Below are 22,280 nucleotides of genomic sequence, written 5' to 3' on the forward strand. Positions count from 1 at the left end.
TATAGCTAATACTCGCTACAAGCAATGAACTGTTGAAACAAAAGGTTCTTAACAAACTGGTCAAATCCACTTTGAGAGTCACAGTTCAGCACCCAAAGTAGTTTAAATCTAGTCATGATGTAAATCGAGATCAGGTCGAGTATGTGACCAGGATTATGGAGGGCCAGTTTCGACAGCAAATGGTCATTCGTGCCATTGGTCGTCCACTGGGATAGCTTAAGCAAAATTGATTCAAAATCAATCTCGAAAGACCAATCCTGAACATCCTCAGCCTTTAAAATGGCTGAGGCGAGCTCAAAACGTGATGAAGATATCGAAGAAGAGGACTTTTGGTCCAAGTCGGTATCAACCTCGACGTCGGCTTCTGGTTGGGGTTCGAATTTGGGTGAGCGATTTCTCTGCTTCTTCGTGTTTGAATTGGAAGTTGATGCGGGGAGTTTGAAAATCTTAACAAATACCTGCACTCGAGTGCGGATAGGAACGCTTGATCCGTGGGTCGGGGGGTTGACTTGAGAGTCATTTCCACGCGTTCGTACGGTGACAGTAGGGCATGGAGATGAGAAGTATATACCACCCCTGGCAAAATGACACATGGACATATGCATTTTGATATAGGCTCGGGGATTTCAGGAGTGACTGGGGCAGTCTCGGGATGACTGTTGTCTGTGACCGTTTGCAAATGTGTCCATTTATGTTGGGGTGCCGGGTTTTGATCTGCGTTCCACCTCAGTAGTAGCTGAACTATCTCATGATGGCTGTTGTAGGATGCTAGTTCCAGTGGTGTGCATCCTTGCTTGGCTAACGTAGTGGCACCGCCACCTGCTGTAAGCAGCAATTTGGCCAAGTCGGCATATCCGGCTGCCGAAGCAAAGTGGAGCGGCGTCCACCCATCATCATCGGCAGTCGTGACATTGGCCCCTGCGTCAAGAAGAACCTGCGTTGTCTTCAAATCACCTCGGTAACAAGCGAATGTGAGAGCCGTCCAGCCCAAGCAAAGCTGCTCGTTGGGTGTGAACCCTTTTTCCTTTATCAGGTGCCGTACCGTTTCTGGCAAGCGAACCAGCACCGCATAGAACAATGGACTTTCTGACTTGCCCCTGCCATGTAATGTCATTGCCTTCAGGGTTTTATCATTTCCCCTCATCCAGTGTGTCCAAGAATGCCATGTTGGATTGCTTGAATCAAAAAATGAATTCATCTGACTGACCGCTTGGCTGTCATTCAAATTGTCCATCGCAGAGTATTCGTACCAATGGCCAGCTGCATAATCCAGAAATGAACCAAAGATCTGATCATCGCACAGAGGAGAAGTGTTCGACCAGACCTCTGGGATAGTCGCATAGCGCAGGCACATCCTGGAGAAAAAGACACTTTCAATTGACTCGGTGGAGGGTTGGAAGGTTGGAATGGTCAAATCGAGAGGCATATTGCGTAGTAGGTACTCTTTGACTGAGAAATGCGCAAGATGCACCGTCCTTAATCCAAAGTGCGCTTCGGATTGAGAGGATCGAATTTCAAGGAGAGATCCACAGAGGTTGGCCATCTCACTATCGATATAATCATCATCGATGGTATCTGGCATCTCATCCAGTAGCAGTTCATTTCTGCTTTCATCAATAAGCAAGGCTTCTGTGAGCTCTCGGACAGACAGTGGTCGAAAAGCAAATGCCGTCCAACGCAACAAGGCAAAGGCTCGAGCTCGTTCTCTTTCGGGGAATCTTGCCATCTTCATCCAATTCCGTTCATAGAGATGTTCCAGCCCGGCTGGTGTCTTCTCGATTGCATCTTCCAGCTGCTTTTGGTTTTTCCAACTGCGAAGTGAGTCTTCCTGCATCTTAAGCCAGAGAAATTGTCCGTTGCATCCATTCGCCATTTTCTGCGAAATACCTGACTTCATCGCTTGGGTCTTGCGAGGAAGTCGCTTTTCCACGATACTCATTGAGTACAACCCTATGTCCGAGCTGACATCTTGAAGAGAAATATCATGTTGAAACATGATGATCCCATCAATGGGGTTAGTGAGACCATGTCTGATCTCAGGTTCATTGCGACTAACGACCAGGATTCGGGTAGATGTGTGTTTGATCGTTCTCGTTATTGTCTCCAAAAACACAGTAACAGAGTCCTCTTCTCCTCCTCTCCAAGTACATTCGTCCAAACCATCCAGAACAAAAAAGCATCCATGGACAGATTGACAGATTTCTCGGAGAAGCTCGATGATATCCGCACGAGTTGCCATTTGGCTGTGCTGTTTTGTCCTTTTTTCGTGAATTAGCCTAAACGCAGTTGGGTGAGTTGCCATTTGAGAGATCCATGACCGTATCGCCACAAAGGGATCTGCTCGGGTCTCAAAATCAGAGGAAAAGAAGAAATGAGCGATAGGCTCCTCGGTTTTGTCGGAGAGGTGCTTGATGAGTCTGGCACAGAGGGTAGACTTTCCAACTCCTGCGGGCCCATTGATCCACAGAAGCCTTGCTGCATTGACAGCTGAAATTCTGGATGAGGACCAGTTGATGAATGAATCTTCTGTTAAAATCCATTCGCAGGTGCCGTCCAATCTTTTGTCGGTAAAATCACTAAAGAGTTCGTTCGGAGGGTGTCGGCCCATCAACCATTTTTCCACGTCCCGTCTTGTTTGCACTTCGCTTATCAGATTCAAGGCCAAGATATGGAACGGCTTTGGAACCAACCTTCAATCTCCCCCTCAAATTTATTGAAAATCCGCTCAACCTCGGTAATCCAAATATCTTTGTTACCTATGTGTGCTATCAGGAATCTGGGAAGATATTGATTGACACCATAATGAAATTCTGCTTACCATGTGTGCTACCAAGGGTGTTTCCGCAATTCCCGCTCCCAGTCAGTGGCACCAATATGTACAGTCGGTCCACTAGCTGCGCGAACTGTTCGACCTGGGCTATGCGCTTTGCCTTATCTCGCATTGCCCAACCAAGTCTCCTTCGCCTTGATTCAGGTCGATGCACAGTGGCTTTGGAGGACAGGCCACCTTTGGCAGGCCGGGCATGAGGCCCTGAAACCCCGGAAGGGAACCTGATTTCCGAGTCACTGCCGATTTCACGTATGACTGACAAAAGTCCTTCGACTGTTTCCAAAGTTCGTGGATCATTGAGACTCTCGTGATGGTAATCTGACGAGTCGTTTTGGCCAATCCCCACTGTCTGGCCCCAATTTTCAAAACGAAGCTTGTCGGCCTCGAATCGAAGTGCTAAGGCGCGCGAGTCGTTGTTAAAGTCTTTCCAAGAGTCGAACCTCTCCAGGACATCCAGACAAGAGCTGAAAAGCCCCGCCAGTCCTATAACTCCAACGGCCAATCCGACCGCTTCCATTTTTTGTTCTTCGTGGGAGTTCTTTCCACACGAAAAGGTGTATCAATCGCAAAATTGTGAGAGGCCTGCCAGCTGGAACTGTTTTTCTTGCGCAAACCCAGCACTGCCTCGGGCCGCTTGGGTAGCAGCGGCTTTGCGGGGACTCACCAAGGCTGAGCTTTCATGCAAACACCATGGTCGCAATCTCAATAGATAGATCACTTGCAAGACGCACGCCAGGATGGTGTTGGATGATTGGATGTTCAGCTGAGCACCGCCACAAACGGCGGGGTAAATTTGTTGCCAATGTCAGCTTTAGTCCTGTCGTATTCCTGCCACTGACGTGGCTGCAAGGCACCAGTTATGAACCTTTCGGGTAATGATCTGCTTCTGGTTGGTTACTACGGAGTACAGAGCACTGCGTACGCTGATAGCTGGACCAAGGGGGGCCAACAGTAAGCAAAATTCATCGATCAACACCGCCTACAGGAACGCCTCACTCATCCTTGTCACCTCCGCCCATTCAAGGTCGACAGATATCTGATTGGATGCTAGTAACTTGGACTCAGCAGGGCGAAGCTTTGGACGGATTGACGATATTTCTATTGGTTATCCGTCCCTTCCAGCGTTGCCTGCTGTGGAGCCATATGACATTCCAAGGTTCTGCCACTGCCATCGTAAACGCAAAGATGTCTAGGCATGTTGAAACTTTATTGGGTCAAAACTTCAGGTCCGCTTGAAGCTAAGCTGTCTATTCAGAAAAGTCTTGTCTCAGTTGCACATACTTGATCCTTTGCCGCCAAAACGTGAAAGCAATGTGAATGACCCCGTTTTCCTCTACCAGGATACTAGGATAAGAAAGCTCCCTGTTGCGCTTCTTTTCGCTGTCATTTGTTAGGCAATAGCCATCTCCCTCCTCCAAGGTCTTCCGACTCCAAGTCGATCCATTATCGTCGCTCCAGGCAACACACAAGGGAGCTCTAGGAGCGCCCCAGAAAGCTTCTTTGCCATGCTTCGTGGCCTGGTTGGCTCTTGTATCAGTCCCATCGCTGATATCATCGTACAGACCGTCTCGTCGACCAAGAGCATCTTCTTTCGATGAATGGTTATACACCAGGACAACGCGTCCGGAAGGCAGAACATCAAAACAAATACCCGCATTGGGATTTGGCAGCACAGTCGGTCTAGGCTCGGTCCAGTCTAGCCCATCCGGCGAGGTTGACAAGTAGACGCGGTCCGCCCATCTGCTTCGATACAAGCCGAGATACGTTCCGTCTTTGAGCCGTTGGATGTTCATGTGAACACAACCGTAACTGTTTGGTATTTCCCTCTCGCTCCATGTCTTGCCCTCGTCTTTGGATACGCGGATACAGGAAATATCATCACTTCCTAACCACCGAGTCCCGGGTTCAGCACGGCATTTGAAGATAGGTATGACCCATGCGCCATCTTGAAGAACGATCATAGGCTGGCGGATGAAGGTGCCTGCATCGTTGAAAAGCACAGTTGGGTCCGACCAATTTTTCCCACCATCAGCGGAGGTTATCTGCTTCACGATTGCTGAGTCTTGGTTTCCGGCATTTTGGGAGGTATAGAGAAGTCGAACTTCCCCATTCGAGGGATTGCAAAAGAGCAGGGGATTTTGTTCGCTGCGGGTATGATCATGCGTCATCTTCACCGCGCTCGTCCAGACATTCTGCCCCACTGGGAGACGTGACATGTAGATGCAGATATCAGGTCTGCCTTCAATGCTTCCACCGAACCACGCGCAGAGGAGGTCGCCATTTGGTAGCAGAAGAAGGTTGGAGGCGTGACATTGTGTAGTGAGAGCTGGAATGAAAGCTTCTTTGGAGCTGTAAGATCTGCTTGTAGAATGGCGAAGAGAAGGATCGAATGCGGGAGCTTCATGAATAGTTGCGGTAGTCGTGGCCATGATTGCTGCGATCAGGGAATGAATGTTGAAAGCTCAGAGAGATAAATCTGCAGCTTGAAAATCATGACTCTTATCTTATCTGTTTGCCCGCCTCGAGCTCGAGAAAGCCAAGTGGTGTCATGGTGCGGTTTTCTCGCCGAGTCCCCAACAAATATGCGGAGGGCAACCCGGAGGGCAGATCGTCGCACACGCTCCACCACTCTCCACTTCCCCATGGGGTTTTGCAAGTACCGGTCTAGGCATGCATATGTCTTTGCTTGACATGGGATATGCAAGCACCAAGCTAGGGTCGAATTACACTTTGATGTTGGCTATATATTGACCCTCACAACCTCTGAGCCACTGAAATTCTGGACATATCTAATCACCAATTGTTGAGTTGGCACAACTGCCCTTCTTCTGATCATTCATCTGAGTTCCACCTCAGCAATCAAGATGGCTGGAGGAACAAGTATCTGGATCAGCAGTGAAGCAAAAACCGATCCAAGGGAGATTTTCAACCTTCGGCTTCTTTATCTTCTTGTTGCAGTGGCTTGGGGTGGATCATTTTATGGATTCGATACTGGAAATATTGGAGGCATTCTCACACTGCCCTCTTTCAAAAATGCTTTCGGACTGAATGATGTCTCTCAAGCGGAGCAAGATAACAGAAAGGTAAATGTCATCCCTGGGACCATTCTCGAAACCACCTGGGCATGGCTGACAATTTTCAGGGCACCATAGCCTCCATGCTGGCGGCGGGCGGCTCAGCCGGCGCACTACTCGCCGCTCCCACATCAGACTACATTGGCCGAAAGTGGTCAGTCTTTGGATGGGGTCTCGTGTTTGTCATTGGTGCCGCAATGCAAATGGTTGCCGACTATGATGTGCTTCTGGCTGGTCGATTTATCGCTGGTATGGGAGTGGGTGCATCATCCATGCTTACACCCCAGTTCCTGGCGGAAAACTCACCGAAATCGGTACGAGGATCGATGACAGCCACTTACAATCTCATGATCGTGACATCATTGATGTTGGCATTTTGGGTAAACTACGGCGTTGCGAAGTGGTCGTTCCCAGGCGTCGAAAATGACGACATGCAATGGAGGACAGCAATGGGTATTCAAATCATCCCGGGCGCTTTGCTCTGCTTGATGATTCCATTTGTCCCGGAGACACCTCGATACTTAATTAACCATGGCAAGAATGAAGAGGGACTCAGAAATATTTGCAAGTTGAGAAAACTGCCTGCTGATCACGAGTACGTTCAAACTGAGTATCGTGAGATTTTGGCCCAGGTGCGCCACGAACAAGAATGTTTCGCTGGCCACAGTTACTGGGTTGTCCTCAAGGACGTGGTCTCTTCACGAAGCAATTTCCAGCGTTTCTTCCTATCGGTCATGCTGTTCCTGTTTCACAAATTTACAGGCACTGACTCTTTGAACGTGAGTGCATACTTCGAGATGACCCTATGCACCCAGAATCTTGCTAACTCTTGGACAGTATTATGCGCCCGAGATCTTTGAAATGATCGGTGTCAAGGGAGGCTCTACAAGTCTTCTTACCACAGGCGTCTACGGTGTTGTGAAGACAGTTGTGTCTATTTTGTATGTTGGGTACCTCGTCGATCGCATTGGCCGCCGGCTGCCCCTACTAGTCGGAGCCACACTACAAGCAACTTCCATGCTGTATTTGGCCCTTTACCTGCGCTTCGCAGGAACAAGCACAGACAGCGTTGGAAGTGGCACGCCTGCGGGAGGAATAGTTGGCATCATCTTCATCTATGTCTACGCATTTGGATGGTCGTTCGGGCACTCCGTGGCCTGCTACGTGGTGGCAGCTGAAGTATTTCCCACAAGAATTGTGAGTCTATCACCAATTAAAGCGGCCTTGAATCAATCACTGACTTCTTATAGCGGTCCTTCTGTATGGCTATATGCTTCTTTGTCAATTGGATTGTTGACTACGGTATCACACGGGCTACGCCAAATATGATCACGGAAATGGGCTGGGGCACATTCCTACTCTACTCCATGCTGACATATCTGGGTGTCATCTTTATCTACTTTTGCTTGCCAGAGATGAAGGGCCGCTCGATGGAAAGTATGGATGACCTGTTCGAGCGGCCACTGTGGACTATGTGGAAACACGCCTACCCCACCGAGGAAGAGAAGATTAGGAGAGATGTCCGCGAGGACCTTTTGGCCGGGAAGACCCAAGCATTGGAAGATGATGGAAAGACACAGCGTGTGGAGCATGTTGAAACTGCCTAGTTCCGAAACGCGGGGTAATGATAGTCTAGTGAGCTTATATGCAAATGACAGGCCATCGGCGATTTGCGTTCAATATTGAGCGTAGCATTTCTTGGCGGCATATAACCACGGCAAAAGTCCGTCGCTTCGGATGAGGGGCGAGCTCTGCATGAGCGGCTTTCCCTCCGGTACCCGACACCTAGCATGGAGCTCTAGAATGACTGAGCAATACCTAGGTACCCCGCGGGAGCTTCATAAAGATAGCAGATCTCATAATAACGAGAGATTGTGAATTTAAGTACCTCATTCAATATGACGGAGCTGCAGAACCAAACCTTTACACTGAACACAGGGGCAAAGATCCCAGCAATTGGCTTTGGAACATGGAAAGCCGGTCCAGGAGAGGCAGCCGCCGCTGTCAAAGCTGCGTTTAAAACCGGCTATAGACACTTTGTACGGAATTCTCCCTATTGAGACTAAATCACAGACTAACATGAATATTGACAGGACTGTGCACCACTATGTCAGTTTCAGCAAACGAGCACGGTATAAATCACGGATCGCCAAGCTAACTGACATTTGCAGATGGCAATGAAGCCGAAATCGGCGAAGTCTTCAAGACAATTGATGTCCCCCGAGAGGATTACTTCGTGACTACAAAGCTGTGAGCTAGTCGCAAGCCCACGCTTGATCTTGAGCTTCATTATTACTGACACTGCAAATGAAGTTGGTCCTCAGATCACCGTCGTATTACCTCGGCCTTGCAAAAATCCCTCGACGATCTCCGACTGGACTATGTCGACCTCTACTTGATGCATTGGCCAGTCACGCTTCCCACTGCATCCCCAGAGACGTACGGCAAAGAGGATCGCACGGCACATGACCCGGACTGGAACTTCAAAGATACCTGGCGGGAAATGGAGAAACTCTTGGACACAGGAAAGGTGCGCGCAATTGGCGTGGCAAACTTCTCGACGGTCAACCTAGAGAAATTATTACAGACCTGCAAGATTGTCCCCGCTGTCAACCAGACCGAGATCCAACCTTTGCTTCCCCAGAAGAGATTGAACGCACTTTGCACAAAGCGCGGCGTACACCAGACGGCATTTGGACCTCTTGGTGGGAGTGGAAGCACATTGCACTCAGATCCTGTTGTGAACGAGATCGCGAAGAGGAGGGGTTGCAGCTCTGGCAATGTTTTACTGAGCTGGGGTGTGAAGAAGGGATGGAGTGTCATTCCGAAGAGTGTGAATGTTGCACGAATCGAGGGGAACTTGGATCAAAGCTTTGTGATGACCGTCGAGGAAGTCGCGCAAATCGATCAGTTGACTGAAACGCTTGGGGCGAAGCGCTTCAATCGGCCGAATTGGGGCACCACAATCTTCCATGACGATGAAGCAGAGAATGTGAAGTAATATGCCGAATATAACCGAGTCTCACTTGAATGTCCAAGCATCCCCCGCAGCTGGCAGTTTGTCCAATTGTCCAATAGGTGATTCACTCCTTAAGGTAACCTTGGAATTTATTGGTAGGCATTACAGTTCGATCGTGAAATTGTAATCTTGTAGAAATCTAAATAAGACATGTCTTCTATGTTCATCAAGCGAGCTGTGAGATAGGAACCTTCGACCACCAAAATTCCGTCTCTTCCTTCGCCCAATCATCATCCACACACTTTGCAGGAGGAGCAACGTCACCTCCAATGAGTTCCTCGTTCCCGTCACCAAAGATCATAACCTTCTTCGCACTTGGGTGATAAGGCTGCCATTCTGGTCTCTGTCCATATCTTCCTGATATGCCATTGGGATCGCCAGTTGTGATAAAGCTAGTGAGATAGGCATGAAGAGTGCCCGAAAGCTCTTTTTGGGATTCTGAAATCCCAGTAATGCCATCGTTATAAGTCTCATAGTACATATTGTCACCGTGGTTCGCCCGACCGACAACTGTTCTCGGCAGCGCCCAGTGATAAAGATACACTTTAGCTCCTTGGGATGATGCAAAATGCGCTGTCTGGCGGACCGGGGCCACGTATGAATAGTGCCCGTAGGCGGCCTCAATGCGTTTATATTGGGGTCCGAGATCCTCGCCTGTCCGGGTTTCAACATAGGGTGATGTTGGAATGAGAGCGGGGTCTGGGTACAGCTTCTCTATCGTATCAAGATCCGCGGATGAGAGCTCAGGAAGGAGATTGTGCCAAAATTGCCGGAATTGAGACGCGTCTGACATCTTCTTGTCCACGTAGAAGGTTCCTTCATTGCCGTTAAATCCAGTCATGATAGGAACCTTATTCCAAGCCTTTGATTCCCATGCCTCAAGGGGTTTGCGAGAAATGATGCCGCCATCAATAACAGGCTGGAACGCCCACCGAAGTGAGGGGTTGTACTTGTCGAAGACCGCAGTTTGAGCATTTGTTACAGCAAGAGTTGGAAGAGAACGCAGGTATGGGAATATGTCGGCTTCTGGTAGATCCTTTGGACAACCAACTTCCTCCAAGAAGTCTGCAAATTGTTCCTCGTGGACCTTTGCATTGTATGGGCGAACGGCGCGGGATGTTGGTGCTCCTGACTCAATGATCACCCGGTGGAACAGGGGTGACTGATGCTCGTCATAATTGAGAAGATGGTGACCAATCTGAAACCTGATCAGTTTTAAATGTCAAAGGAGTCGGGTTTCAATTGATTCTTACCGAGTGTGCTCCAGCAGAGAGACCAAACAAAGTGACATTTGCAGGATCACCTCCAAATTTGGCGATGTTGTCTTGGACCCACTGCAATAAAACCACCTGATCACGCAATCCTAGATTCAACAACCCCTCCTTTTGCGACAGACTCGATGGCAGGAATCCAAGAGCCCCGATGCGATAGCCGAAGCTGACAGCAACGAAGGGCTTTTCAGACCATGCGACCATGGAGGCCGTGCTATGCATAGCCGCTGACCCGCGATTGAACGCACCACCGTGAATATATACCGCAACAGGAAGCTTTTCTGTCTCATCGCCACCAGCCGGTCTGAAGATATTCGCTGTCAAGCAGTCCTCGCTCTGCACAAGCTTTGGTCCTCCAGAAAGGAGTGCCTTCCCAGGAGCTGCAGGACCAAACTTCGACGCGTCAATGATTTCTGAAGAGTTGGATACCTTGACAGCTGGCCTGAAGCGTCGATCCCCTGTAGGGGGAAGAGCGTATGGCACTCCCAAGAAGGCATCAATGGTTTGAGGAAAAGTGTCTTTGAGCTTGGTCCCCACGACTTGGCCTTGTGCCAGCGTGACGGAAGGGGGCTTATCAACAACAGTCATTGTGTATCACGAGTCAATGGCAAACCAATGAACGGAAATCGAAAGAGTCTTGGAAGATTGGGGATCGGGAGCGAGATATAGCACCCGTCACCTCCGTTATCTATCCGGGCCTCAGAAGTAGAGCCGAAGTTATGCCGTGCGGGGGACTATCTTGGTGGAGCGCGTGTTTATCTCCCGCTATACCTCTTCCAGACTAGCGGCTATACTTTGGCTCTCTTGGCTTCGTATCAGTCGCTGCTATCTCCGCGATAGTCGTCGGACACAGACCGAATACTCCGCATTTGATGATGCTGTGGCCAAACCCTAAAGATAACGGGAAAATGGCCGGCTTAAAAGCCTTGAAGGGGATCCGGCTCCCTATATGCAGCTATTTCTGCATTGGCTCTACGCATCACCTCCTGATTGATGAACTATCAACATGGATATTGACAAGAAAGAACCGATTGAAGATACCGTGGACGAGAAAGATGTGCAAATTGGCACCGTAACGGATCTTGACGAAGGAGAGGTCTTTCTCCACCAGCATGGATTCAACCAGGAGGCACTGCAAGCCTTGCTGGACGATGAGCCACGCAACAAATCTCTCGTCCGCAAAGTTGACCTGATCTTATTACCCTTACTCGCAGGAACATACATGCTCCAGTACATCGACAAGTCAGCGCTCGCCTACTCCGCGGTCTTCGATCTCCTCTCCTCCACGAACATGTCCAGCGACCAATACAGCTGGCTCGCCAGCATTTTCTACTTCGCATACCTTGTCGCCGAGTACCCATGGAACATCCTCGCCCAGAAGACGAAGCTCGCGAAGGTTGTTTCTGGAAACATCATTGCCTGGGGTGCGATGCTCATGATCACTGCCGCGTGCACCTCCTTCACAGGAATGGCCATCTGTCGCTTCTTGCTGGGTGTTTTCGAAGCCCCCATCACCCCATGCTTCATGTTGATGATTGGAATGTGGTACACACGTGCCCAACAGCCTTTTCGCGCCGGTGTCTTTTACAGCTGCAACGGACTCGGAGCGATGGTTGGCGGTATTTTGACATACGGAATTGGACAAATCCACACCATCGCCGTCTGGAGGGCGATTTACCTCATTTTGGGAGGAATCACTCTGGTATGGGGAGTCGTTATGCTTCTCTTCCTTCCTGATGACGTCGTGTCATCGAAGCGTTTCACCCTGGACGAGAAAGCCCTTTTGATTGGCCGTCTTCGGGTTGGCCAAACTGGTATCATCAACCACCAAATCAAGTGGTACCAGATTCGCGAAGCCTTAATAGATCCCCAGGTCTGGATTCTATTCTTCTTCACACTCTTGAATGAGGTCGTCAATGGTGGAATCGCTAGCTTTGGCAAACTCATCATCAAGGGATTGACCACCGACTCTGCAACTGCAGTTGCTTTGGGAATTCCCTTTGGTGGCTTCCAGATCTTCTATGTCCTTGGAGGCACATACCTGGCGTCACGAGTGAAGAATTTCCGCACTGTCGTCATGTTTGTTTACTTGTTGCCCACAATCCTGGGTGCTAGCCTTCTGTGGAAGCTGGACCATGCTACTTACAAGGTTGGAGTATTGTTTGGATACTATATCATTGGGGCTTATGTCTGTTCATTGGTTTTGGCTTTGCAAATGCCAGCAACGAACCTCGGTGGATACACTAAGCGAACCACCAGTGTCGCCTTGGTGTTTCTGGCATACTGTGCTGGCAACATCATTGGCCCGCACGCATTTCTCGCTAAAGAAGCACCCATTTACCAGACTGGTGTCAAGCTGATCCTTGCATGCTCATCTGCCCAAGCAGCCCTTGCTGTGTTGTTGCGTTTCGTGCTGGCTCGCAGAAACAAACAAAGGGACGCAGCGGCAGTAGCTGACGGCCAAGTTCAAGGTGCTGCCAATGAAAGCACCATGGCAGATTTGACAGATTTCGAGGTTGGTTTCCCACCCAACTGAACATAACATATGATCATCTCACTGACTTGTCACCAGAATCCTCACTTTCGATATGTTCTTTGAAGATAGTTGTTTGTAATATAATGAAATCAACCGTAAGCCTCCAAAAATGCCTGTGCTTTACCTATCCCCATACTGTCCCGTAGAAATCGCAGCACAGTACCGAGCCATTCCTTTTGTGAATCGAGGTCTGGGATTGAGCCATTCCTATAGCACGAAAATGCTATGGAAACGGGCCACATAACGGTCCATCCCCGTAGCCCATGTATCGCTTCCGTTGATTGAGGGTAGGATGAAGTCGGCTCACGCGTGCTCAAAAGCAAGTGTGGGACAGAGCTTGTTATTTCACTTGAAAGTGTGTAGATGTTGTCCAGCACTCGGGATTTAAGCCGCGTCGCGTAGAATACGTCGGCGCATTGTGGGAACGCATCCAGTGAGGCCAACAAAGAAAGATTCAGCTGTATGCGGGTAGCCCGATACATGTTCCAGTCGCTAGCAGCCAGAGGGTCTGAAAATGCTTCCGTCATCTTTGGCGCACCCGGCAATGAGAATAATTCTGATGCCCAAGGTGGATACTCCGTCGGATTGACTGGTAGCATTGTCGATGACCGACTTTCAGGCATGTGCGACGCCCACGTCTGGAGTTGGGCATCGAGAGACAGGGCAGCGTCCAGAAGGCCTGAATCTTGTGGCAGAAATCCACTCATCTTGTCAATCTCCTTCAGTTTCGCGCAGCGCGTGGCTACCTCGGCCATATATTTTGATAGCGTTGCTTTGTTGCCGAAGGATGGTGGAACTTGGGCGATCCATTGGTGAAAATACAACGGAGGCGATACCCTTTCGCTGATATAATAAACGAGCTGGCAAAGCGTCAGTCTTCGAATTGGCTCAAAGGTTTGATTTCACATTATCTGACAACCATCTGCCACAGATCGGAATGATCCGCGAAGTTGTGTGAAACTTACCAAGTGCAAGCAGAGTGATGCCACTATGCCGTTACCCTCATTTGAACTTTTATCTCTGCTCGCAATAATCGACTGAGTGCCACGCATATGGGTGATCCAAGTTCCGTCGCGTCGCGTCGAGGCCAATGTCTGTATACATATCAGTCCTGGATACAATAAAGGCCTGGGGATTCAATTAACCTCGTACAAGCCCAGGACTAGCATGACGACCAGAATCCCATCGCCAGTGAAGCCTGTTGGATTCGTATCCATTAGCGCTGTAAGCTTTTGCAGTGTTTTCCCATAGTAAACACCACTGGCAAGTCTCGCTTCTTCGGACTTAAGTCTGCCATAGAAATTTGCGTATGAGACTGCAGTGACCGCACAGAACAAACATGAATCTGGTGGTGCTCGAGAATATAAAGTGTCGAGTCTTGAGAAAGTTCCTTTGGCAGGGGAATGGAACCCGGAGGGCGTCAAAAAGTCATACACGAAACGTTGGTACGCCAAGTCATGCAAATTATCGCGCAGCCCTACATGTGGGGCACCGAGAAGGGGGTCGAAGTTTGGCTTGCCATCCCGGTCGGGCTGTGTCTGCGTGGCTGACGGGTTACCGACTCGCTGTCTCCACTTGGTTTCAGCGGAGGCCTTTGCGACGACGCGTTGGTCTCTATGTGCCGAATCGAACATGTCGGGGTAAACGCAATCACGACGCCCTCGCTCGCATCTCGAGCAGACAGGGCTTAAGCGGTCACACTTTTCACCGATTAGCATGTGCGCTGACTCCTGAGTCCTGCTGACACAACCTTCACTTTGAGCTTTTTGCAGCTGTTGCAGCCCTTGGCGGGTCCTGGGGCCATTTTCCAGACTCTTACTCTCTGTCGATCAGCGATGTGGAATAAGAATCAAAGTGCCCAAACGGTCCAGAGCGCCACGGGCTTAGGATTGACGTGAAAACCGACGTTGTTGTCAGCTTACAGCCCCCAAATCGCCAGAATTACCACAAACTGCCTAGCGTGGCCCCATTTTCGGACCAATCACATCACCTACTCAGATAGGAGTGGCCGACGCTAATCCAGATACAGACTAGGCTGCTTCTTGAGGAGGCTTATTTGGTATGAAGTTATGCCGTTCATACTCCATTCCCATCAGGAGCTGAAATCTGCCTGCGAGGCACAGATCAGCTCTCCACTAGATACATGGTTATAAATTGGGGCTCCTCTCCCATCGATGGATTGAGGATTCATCAACAACTCAACACATCTTTTTCCTACCTTCTGAGAGTTTCTTCGAGCCATTTCCCCATCCATTCAAGCCTTCTGGGGATTGTTTATATACACCATGAAACTTTTCAGTCACGACGATGGAGGCTCCAGCTCCAGCTCCAACCATACTTGCCCAATGCCTCAGGACCTTTCCGCAGGTATGTCATCATCCTCCTGCTGTGGCCGAGAGCCTGCTGATCAGAATTCGGAATATAGAAGCATCAGAACCATTTGCTGGGGATATGACTTTTCATACTTTCAATAAAATTCTCTCTGGATCTTGTGCTGCGTTCGTCTGTCTCGCCATCTTCGTTCTGATGACGATGCATGCTACGCACTTCAGCAACCCTGCCAGACAAATAAAGTCAGCGACAAATGCCACCACACCAGCAATATATCTTATGCTAACCATTGGCACCACAGGATTATGAGAATATGTGTTCTTCTGCCTATATACGCAGTCTTGTCATTCCTCGCTATAGCCTTCCCGAACTCCTATGTGTACCTGATGGCTTGGGTGGACGTATTTCAGGCTATCGCGTTGTGCGCATTCTTCTTCCTGCTCTGTGACTTTCTTAGTCCCGGACAGGAAGAGCGAGCTATCTTCTTTGCGAAGCTTCAGCCCAATTCAAAGACCTCAAAGCCAGTCGACGGTCTTACGTGGTTCAAGGTTTGTCGCTCTACCGTTTGCTGCTCATGGTGAACACACTCTGACCCGGTACCCCAGAAAAAATGGATCGCTGTTTTGCAATATCCCATCGTGGCTTTCATTGACGCAGTGGCTACCTCTATCACCGAGGCAGCGGATATCTACTGCCTTGAGAGTAGCAAGGCGTACTTTGGACATGTCTGGGTGAGTGATCTACTTATGGAGTTTCTTAAGGGGCGCATTCCTAACAGTTTATCGCCAGCTTAACGTGATTCGCATACTGTCTGTCTCCGTTGCCACATTTTCAATTCTTATGTTCTACGCTACACTCAAGACCCACATTTCACAGCACAAGCCGCTCACAAAGCTGATCGCTCTTAAACTTATCGTCGGACTTGTATTCCTCGAAAATGTTTGTTATAAACAGCCATCCATTGCGTAATACAGACTAACAGCCAATAGATTATATTCACAATTCTTCGCTCCACGTCTGTGCTGGAGACTACTTCAAAGTTGACATGGTCAGATGTCCACATGGGGATTGAGACGCTGATTATATGTCTCCAACTGGTCCCGATTGCTTGTTTGTTCCACTACGCATATGGTATTGGACCATACCGACTTTCACGCCACACACCCGTTGACACCCATGACTATGCTACTGTCGATCCCAATGCACCTATCCTGCCACAACGCTATCAAGGTGGACCTTTGGGTATCTGGGCTTGGTTTGCCATGTGCAATCCACTTGAAGATGTCCGCGATGTGCGCGATACTTTCGGCATGCTGAATCAGGCTAGGCATGGATCGCGACAGATCTTGCTGAATAGCCCAACGGGATACCCTTAATTGGAGAGTCGGTTCCAAGCTTCTCTCTAAACAGAGGCTAGTGTTTTTCATGGTTGGGACGAAGTCCAATGGTAATTGAGAGGACCGTGTGATTTCAAAACACATGGGTAACAGGCTATTTTACAAGTTGAGGTTTATTCCAGAGCTATTTAATGTTTTTCCTGTTTGCTTTGGTAATTTTGATCGATGAAATACCTCTGACACATGTGGCTCTATCCTATGGCCGGTGGCTTCAAAGTATAGTATAATCTGAGTTGAACGTTGAACAGAGAAGACAACGTTCAAAGGTTTCAGAACGAAATGTCATTTAACAAAAGAACCATTGACGAAAAAGGAAGAAGAGTTATTCAATGAACAAAGCAAGCTGTAATAGAAACAACAAGCGTTTTTGATCACTAGCAACTAACTTTCAACCAGCCACCAGTAACCTTGAAAGTCACCACGAAGAAGATGGTGTCCGAATCCGTCCAGGGTGTGGAAATAATGCTTGCATTATATGTTATCTTGGGCGTAATGAATTGATGATCCTTGAAAGCGCCTACTAGCCACAATTAATGGCGTTTTAGAGCAATGTCGTCTATATAAGACGCCGGGAGACTGACTACGGAGTATACTAGGGCAGATTGGGCTATGGTCGAGCGGGCCCATCGGCCGCCGAGAAGCCCTCCCACTGGCCCTCCCTTCACTTTTCTTTTTTCTGTCCCTTTCCAATATTTCCTGTTATCGCCGTGATTTGGATCTTTCGGAGTCATAGGATCGCTTCAGGGCAAGGAGGCAGTTCGATTTCAATTTATTTGCAACCACTTTGGCTTAAGTTTGCATCGCCCTGCTGCATATTCTTTGGATAACGCCGGAGAATTACAAGAGGGAGACGGCAATTATATACAGATTGTCAAGAACGTGCTGATGTTTAACTGGGACTAGGGCTGATGTTGGATCCCGGAACCAGGATCCGGGGAAAGCGGTTGAACCTTCCCAAGGTTACTTTGATGAATGTCTTCTCGTTAAAAGGCATCTTCATTCTTAAATACATTATAAGGTACTTTTTTTAGGGGAAGCATTCTGGAAGCAGTGTTATACATCACAGTTTCAAGAGGGACACAATTTTCATGGAAATCGAGCCATAGATCACAGGGATCACGATCAGAATACGACCCATTATTTGGAGATTTCAACACCTCCAGTGGCCCCAAGAACACGCTTGATATCACCGTAGATAGCAAATTGTCCGGCAGTAATAGAACCGACCATGAAAAGACGGGCTCCGATACCACCGTAAGAGCCGCGAATGCCGAGCTCCTTTCCGATTTTGATGAGGCGGCTGACCGTACCTTCACCTGGCGCGCCCTGGGTCTTATTGATTTTAGACAACATTGTATCAGCAGGCTGGGAAATGATAGCGGCAGCAAGACCGGCAATCAGACCGGAGCCAAGGTTGATGCCCGTCTTGGCACCATCGGAGAGAGTGTCCTTGTTGACCCTAGCGAGGATAGTCTCGGAGACCTTCTCGAAGACAACGAACTTGGCCATAGTGTAGGGGACCCTGTAGAGAATTGAATCAGTGACAATCTCAGACGCATTGTGGGGAGTCATACTGCTTGAAAAGGATAGGTCCGAATCCGGAGTAGAACGCGCCAATGCCCTCCTCCTTCATAATGCGACCCATTGCAGGGAGCAAACCGTTAGCGAAGGTGGGCTGAGAGACCAAACGAATACGAGTGGCCTCCAGAGGGCAGAGCGCAATATCCGCGAAGAATTCGGCAGCACCGGCGGAGGCGAGGTAGACCGCGGTACGATTGTTCTTCGCCTTCTCGTAGCCAACAGCGTTGATAGATTGCTGCTTGAAGAATTCGTATCCTCCGAACTTGAAAGCGCCCTGGAGGAAGTAGCCGGCGGCGGTGGGACCGAAGCCTGTCAACAGCGCACTGGCGCCCTCATTCTGGATGACCTGGCGGAAGCCACCGAGCATGCCACGATTGTAGGTAACGGGGTCGAGCTGTATGCGAGTCTTGACACTGTAGTGGATGACCATTAGTGATTGCGCTTGGAGGTAGGTTATCTTCGCGCCACTTACACATCGAGAGGAGTCGCCGCCCCGTGGGTGACAGCACAGCAAACTGCACCCGCGAAGGCGAATCGCGAGTACAGACTGACAGGGCTCAGTTGGGTTGCATCTTTGGGAGCTGTAGGGACACCCATCGTGATTGATCTGAGAGCGGAGGTTGTTGGAAGGATGAAGTTGTCAAGTATCCGGAGGGATTTGTAAGGATTTGCCGCCCAGCCCGAAACTCTTTCGTGGGCGCCCGGGCTTCGGAATTATCTCACCCTTCTCAGTCACACTGGTTTCTTTTATTCCAGCATACTAGGACCTGTTCATCAATCGACGAATCTACCGGATTGGAGTTCAAAAAGGTCATACTCCATCCCAGTGATCTTGCGATCTTCATTATGGACATTTAAGCATCGAAACGGCCGATGTGATCGCCAAAACATCTCGGACCCACAATACGTCATAGTGGAGACAATACGTGGAGACATCCCTTGGCCGAGAAGCTTCATTTGCAACTCCGAGATGCAGTGCGTCCTCGGCGCCAGCCCAAGTTTCAGTGTCAAGAAGTCTAACAGTGTCATCAGAATTGGTGAACTTTAGCCACCAAGAGACGAAATTCACTTCGTGCTTCTAACTGTTGCCGAAATATATACACTGTGACTGTCATGTCGTCGCTGAATAGCCATTGTTCGAAATCTCGCAGGCGCGCAAAGAAGTGACGAGAGCTCGAATTCCTCATCCACTCATGATTCTACATTACATGTCCATCTCCCACGAAGTCTACTGGATCGCATGACATTAAACTGAGCTGCATGAGACCGCGCGGATGTGGCGTTGGGTACGGAGTATGATATCTGTGATATTTATCGCTGGTGGGTGAAATCGACCTGGAGCCAGAATGTTTCTCTTTCCACTTGATGAGACCCCAAAATCGATTTGGGTTCACCATCGCACAATCCACAGCAGACTATCATCGAGGTATACTAGGAATACAGTTTAATTAGGCAATGGCCATACTCTCCGAGGTCGGGGGAGAAATTTCAATGTCAGCGACGCCACGTCTTGAGTTGCAAAGCAGGCTATAAGATGCAGATCGCCCAAACTGAACAGCCAATCAGCCGGATCTGGACACAAGACCTCCCTGCTGAAATTCCGCAGCCGAAATTTATTTCGCCAGTAAGGAGCAGATTTTTAGCAGGGGATCAATTCTGTAAAGGTACACTAATGCGGAAGACAACGTACCTTTTGGAACTACCGACAGTTCTACTTGAGCAAGGTCCATCATCTTTGGTCGTGTAAAGTTTTCCTTCAATCTTCCGCTATGCGCAGGTGTTCACCTCGCCTTGGTCAGCCGCAGGCTTGGGGCTGGTTACACAACCTGCATTAGGTGGAAGGGTCTGCAGCCTCTGCATCAGACAGATCATGTATGACCTCACTGCTGCTTACACGTGCATATAGAACCCAGATACTACCCTGACTTTCAAAGTTCTTCCAAGGTTTAAAGCTCAAAATTATACTCCGTACATAAGCGCAGTCCTAATCCTCCAAGTCCTTCCATTTCCCCCCGAAACATTCCTCGCTAAGTTACTCCATTTATTTCTCAACTTGCTTTTCACACGCTTGCTGTATTTATCTCGCTCGTAAATCATGATTCATACATCTCTGCCGCAGTTTGTGCCTCTTGGTGAAGCCATTCCCCCTAAAAGTCATCGGGTTAGTCAACCACTTTTCGTCTAGAAAGGTCACGGCTGAAGTATTTCTAGTCAATTCTCTGTTCTTTGCCAACCATGAAATCGATGAACGCGCTGGCCGCAGGTGAAAAATGGCTTCCTCCACAGCTTAAAACACAATATCCTCGGTTAGTATAACGATCGCCTTTCGTGGCCCCAGTGATATTTCTGATGATCGACAGCTTCCACCGCATCAAGGATGTCCAAGAGCTCAATGAGAGGATCTTGCAACGCCTCAGCCTAGATGGCGTCGATGGAATATCGTGTCTGGCTTTTCCATCGCTACCTGGCGCCTCTCGGTGTGCAAGGGCAATCCAAGAAGCAGGTGGTACCGAAAACACAGTTATTCCTGTACAATTCTCCCGACCCGATAGCCTTCCAGGTGAAAATTCTTGGTTGGATATTCACGCTATAATTTTTCCGTCTGAATATTTTAGTGCGGCTTTTCTCTGCTGGATTCATACTGGAGACGGGATCTCCCCTCGCCATGCCGCATTCTGCCTCACTGGATTGGATTACCTCCAGTCCATATCAATTAACCCTGCATTCTGCACTGCTAGCCCTAAGACACTAACCGTGAAGGGGGAGCATGTTCCATCGTTACACACCTCCGGGGTAGTCGAACGGGATTGCATAAAAGAAGAAATTGCGACCCTTGTTCAATCGGAGGATCTTGAGCAAGTGCCTCCGTCACCCAGCGATGTCTTTTTATATCCAGGTGGAATGGCTGCGGTCAATGCGGTTGCACGAGTTGTGGGGGACCTGGAGATCAACACAGGAGTTTTTGCCTTTGGGTGAGTCTCAACGATCGGTATCTTTGGTGCTAATTTGACATGAACTTAGTTGGTTATACACGGAAACTATGAAAGTACTCGAGCACCGCTGGCCGGATATCACAACCTACAAAAGGAGCGGCGACAATGAGCTTGATCAACTCGAAGCCTCCCTCAGAGCAGGAACAGAGATCAACGCCTTATGGGTCGATGTACCTTCCAATCCACTGCTTGTCACGCCCGATATGCCCCGAATCCGCCGCCTAGCAAATGAGTATCACTTCTTGGTTTTGATCGACGGCACAGTGGGCACATTCGTGAATGTCGACCTTTTGCCATATGGGGATGTGCTTATGTCTAGTTTGACCAAGATTTACAGTGGATACGCCAATGTACTGGCGGGCAGGTGTGTTGGATCTCTGTTTCCTTCAACGACTAGTCAATTAACCCGCGGTCCAAAGTGCTGTTGTCAACCCCCAATCGTCTCATTACGAAAGTTTGCACCGGCAATTGACCACATCCTACGAGAACACCTTATTCCCTGGGGATCTTGCTGTTCTTTACGAGAATTCTAGAAGCTAATTCCTCGGGTTAAAGCTACAAACAAAAATGCCGAAATCGTCGCTGCCAAGTTGGCTGCTCACCCTGCCATAGAGCGAGTCAACTTTCCAACTATGACTGCACGCAAAAACTACGAGAGTATCCGCCGCCCAGGTGGAGGCTACAGTAATTTGATGAGCATCATTTTCCGAGAAAACGAAACCGCTCTCCGATTCTACGATCGAGTGGGTATCTTCAAAGGAGCCAGCTTTGGGACCGTATTTACACTTTCAACTCCATTTGCCCAATTGGCAACGGACGAGAACCGACGACTTTATGCAGAGGCGGGTATTCCGAGCCATATTGTTAGAATGAGTATAGGGGCGGAGGATGTGGATACCATTCTGGATACTCTTCTCAAAGCTCTCGCAACAGCTATCTTGCGAGACTAACTGTGTTTGAAGCCCGCACCTATATAACGCCCAGCACAAGTTATTCTGCATATGGTGTACGGACGAATGAGGGAAGGTACGCAGCTCTCCCACCACACTAGCCTTTAGGCTTGCTATATGGAGTTCGGATTTTGCTCGTTTGGTTTCTCGTTGTGCACGCAGGCGAAATGAAGAGCAACTCATCCTTACAGTGAATATTTATGGGGTCGACGACTACCTGCACGCAGAACCTTGGAATGGAACCTCTCGGGGTCTTTTTTTTTTTTTTTTTTCAAAATCCCATTGAAGTTCATTGTCG

The 22,280-nt window shown here is 49.0% G+C and overlaps 10 protein-coding genes across 10 annotated transcripts; 5 read left to right on the forward strand and 5 right to left on the reverse strand.

Moving 5' to 3' along the window:
• Window positions 1–5: 5 nt before the first annotated feature.
• Window positions 6–3,347, reverse strand: N7506_006781 (ankyrin-2; the record flags this gene model as incomplete). Its single annotated transcript, XM_056956074.1, has 3 exons — window positions 6–458; window positions 572–2,640; window positions 2,819–3,347. 3 exons carry the CDS (start codon window positions 3,345–3,347, stop codon window positions 6–8), a joined length of 3,051 nt encoding a protein of 1,016 aa, XP_056810408.1.
• Window positions 3,348–4,077: 730 nt separating this feature from the next.
• N7506_006782 (sialidase family protein) lies at window positions 4,078–5,259 on the reverse strand (the record flags this gene model as incomplete). Its single annotated transcript, XM_056956075.1, has 1 exon — window positions 4,078–5,259. The coding sequence occupies one exon, from the start codon at window positions 5,257–5,259 to the stop codon at window positions 4,078–4,080; it is 1,182 nt and encodes a 393-aa protein (XP_056810409.1).
• A 435-nt stretch (window positions 5,260–5,694) lies between these two features.
• N7506_006783 (uncharacterized protein) lies at window positions 5,695–7,511 on the forward strand (the record flags this gene model as incomplete). Its single annotated transcript, XM_056956076.1, has 4 exons — window positions 5,695–5,913; window positions 5,973–6,683; window positions 6,742–7,101; window positions 7,155–7,511. 4 exons carry the CDS (start codon window positions 5,695–5,697, stop codon window positions 7,509–7,511), a joined length of 1,647 nt encoding a protein of 548 aa, XP_056810410.1.
• A 291-nt stretch (window positions 7,512–7,802) lies between these two features.
• On the forward strand, window positions 7,803–8,905 carry N7506_006784 (uncharacterized protein; the record flags this gene model as incomplete). The annotated part of the gene is made up of 4 exons (XM_056956077.1): window positions 7,803–7,943; window positions 7,998–8,013; window positions 8,076–8,154; window positions 8,218–8,905. The coding sequence occupies 4 exons, from the start codon at window positions 7,803–7,805 to the stop codon at window positions 8,903–8,905; spliced, it is 924 nt and encodes a 307-aa protein (XP_056810411.1).
• Window positions 8,906–9,089: 184 nt separating this feature from the next.
• N7506_006785 (putative extracellular lipase) lies at window positions 9,090–10,782 on the reverse strand (the record flags this gene model as incomplete). The annotated part of the gene is made up of 2 exons (XM_056956078.1): window positions 9,090–10,121; window positions 10,177–10,782. 2 exons carry the CDS (start codon window positions 10,780–10,782, stop codon window positions 9,090–9,092), a joined length of 1,638 nt encoding a protein of 545 aa, XP_056810412.1.
• Window positions 10,783–11,200: 418 nt separating this feature from the next.
• N7506_006786 (putative MFS transporter) lies at window positions 11,201–12,730 on the forward strand (the record flags this gene model as incomplete). Its single annotated transcript, XM_056956079.1, has 1 exon — window positions 11,201–12,730. One exon carries the CDS (start codon window positions 11,201–11,203, stop codon window positions 12,728–12,730), a length of 1,530 nt encoding a protein of 509 aa, XP_056810413.1.
• An 89-nt stretch (window positions 12,731–12,819) lies between these two features.
• Window positions 12,820–14,448, reverse strand: N7506_006787 (Zn(II)2Cys6 transcription factor; the record flags this gene model as incomplete). Its single annotated transcript, XM_056956080.1, has 3 exons — window positions 12,820–13,590; window positions 13,696–13,824; window positions 13,876–14,448. 3 exons carry the CDS (start codon window positions 14,446–14,448, stop codon window positions 12,820–12,822), a joined length of 1,473 nt encoding a protein of 490 aa, XP_056810414.1.
• A 567-nt stretch (window positions 14,449–15,015) lies between these two features.
• Window positions 15,016–16,437, forward strand: N7506_006788 (OSTA/TMEM184 family protein; the record flags this gene model as incomplete). Its single annotated transcript, XM_056956081.1, has 6 exons — window positions 15,016–15,097; window positions 15,156–15,303; window positions 15,363–15,609; window positions 15,667–15,792; window positions 15,851–16,000; window positions 16,051–16,437. 6 exons carry the CDS (start codon window positions 15,016–15,018, stop codon window positions 16,435–16,437), a joined length of 1,140 nt encoding a protein of 379 aa, XP_056810415.1.
• Window positions 16,438–17,595: 1,158 nt separating this feature from the next.
• On the reverse strand, window positions 17,596–18,636 carry N7506_006789 (putative mitochondrial phosphate carrier protein (Mir1); the record flags this gene model as incomplete). Its single annotated transcript, XM_056956082.1, has 3 exons — window positions 17,596–17,980; window positions 18,033–18,452; window positions 18,512–18,636. The coding sequence occupies 3 exons, from the start codon at window positions 18,634–18,636 to the stop codon at window positions 17,596–17,598; spliced, it is 930 nt and encodes a 309-aa protein (XP_056810416.1).
• A 1,752-nt stretch (window positions 18,637–20,388) lies between these two features.
• On the forward strand, window positions 20,389–21,982 carry N7506_006790 (Pyridoxal phosphate-dependent transferase major region subdomain 2; the record flags this gene model as incomplete). The annotated part of the gene is made up of 4 exons (XM_056956083.1): window positions 20,389–21,011; window positions 21,061–21,396; window positions 21,452–21,545; window positions 21,566–21,982. The coding sequence occupies 4 exons, from the start codon at window positions 20,389–20,391 to the stop codon at window positions 21,980–21,982; spliced, it is 1,470 nt and encodes a 489-aa protein (XP_056810417.1).
• Between the last annotated feature and the right edge of the window lie 298 nt (window positions 21,983–22,280).

The sequence above is a fragment of the Penicillium brevicompactum genome, assembly GCF_028827555.1.
Source record: "Penicillium brevicompactum strain IBT 35665 chromosome Unknown utg000005l_segment0_segment0, whole genome shotgun sequence".
Taxonomy (NCBI): domain Eukaryota; kingdom Fungi; phylum Ascomycota; class Eurotiomycetes; order Eurotiales; family Aspergillaceae; genus Penicillium; species Penicillium brevicompactum.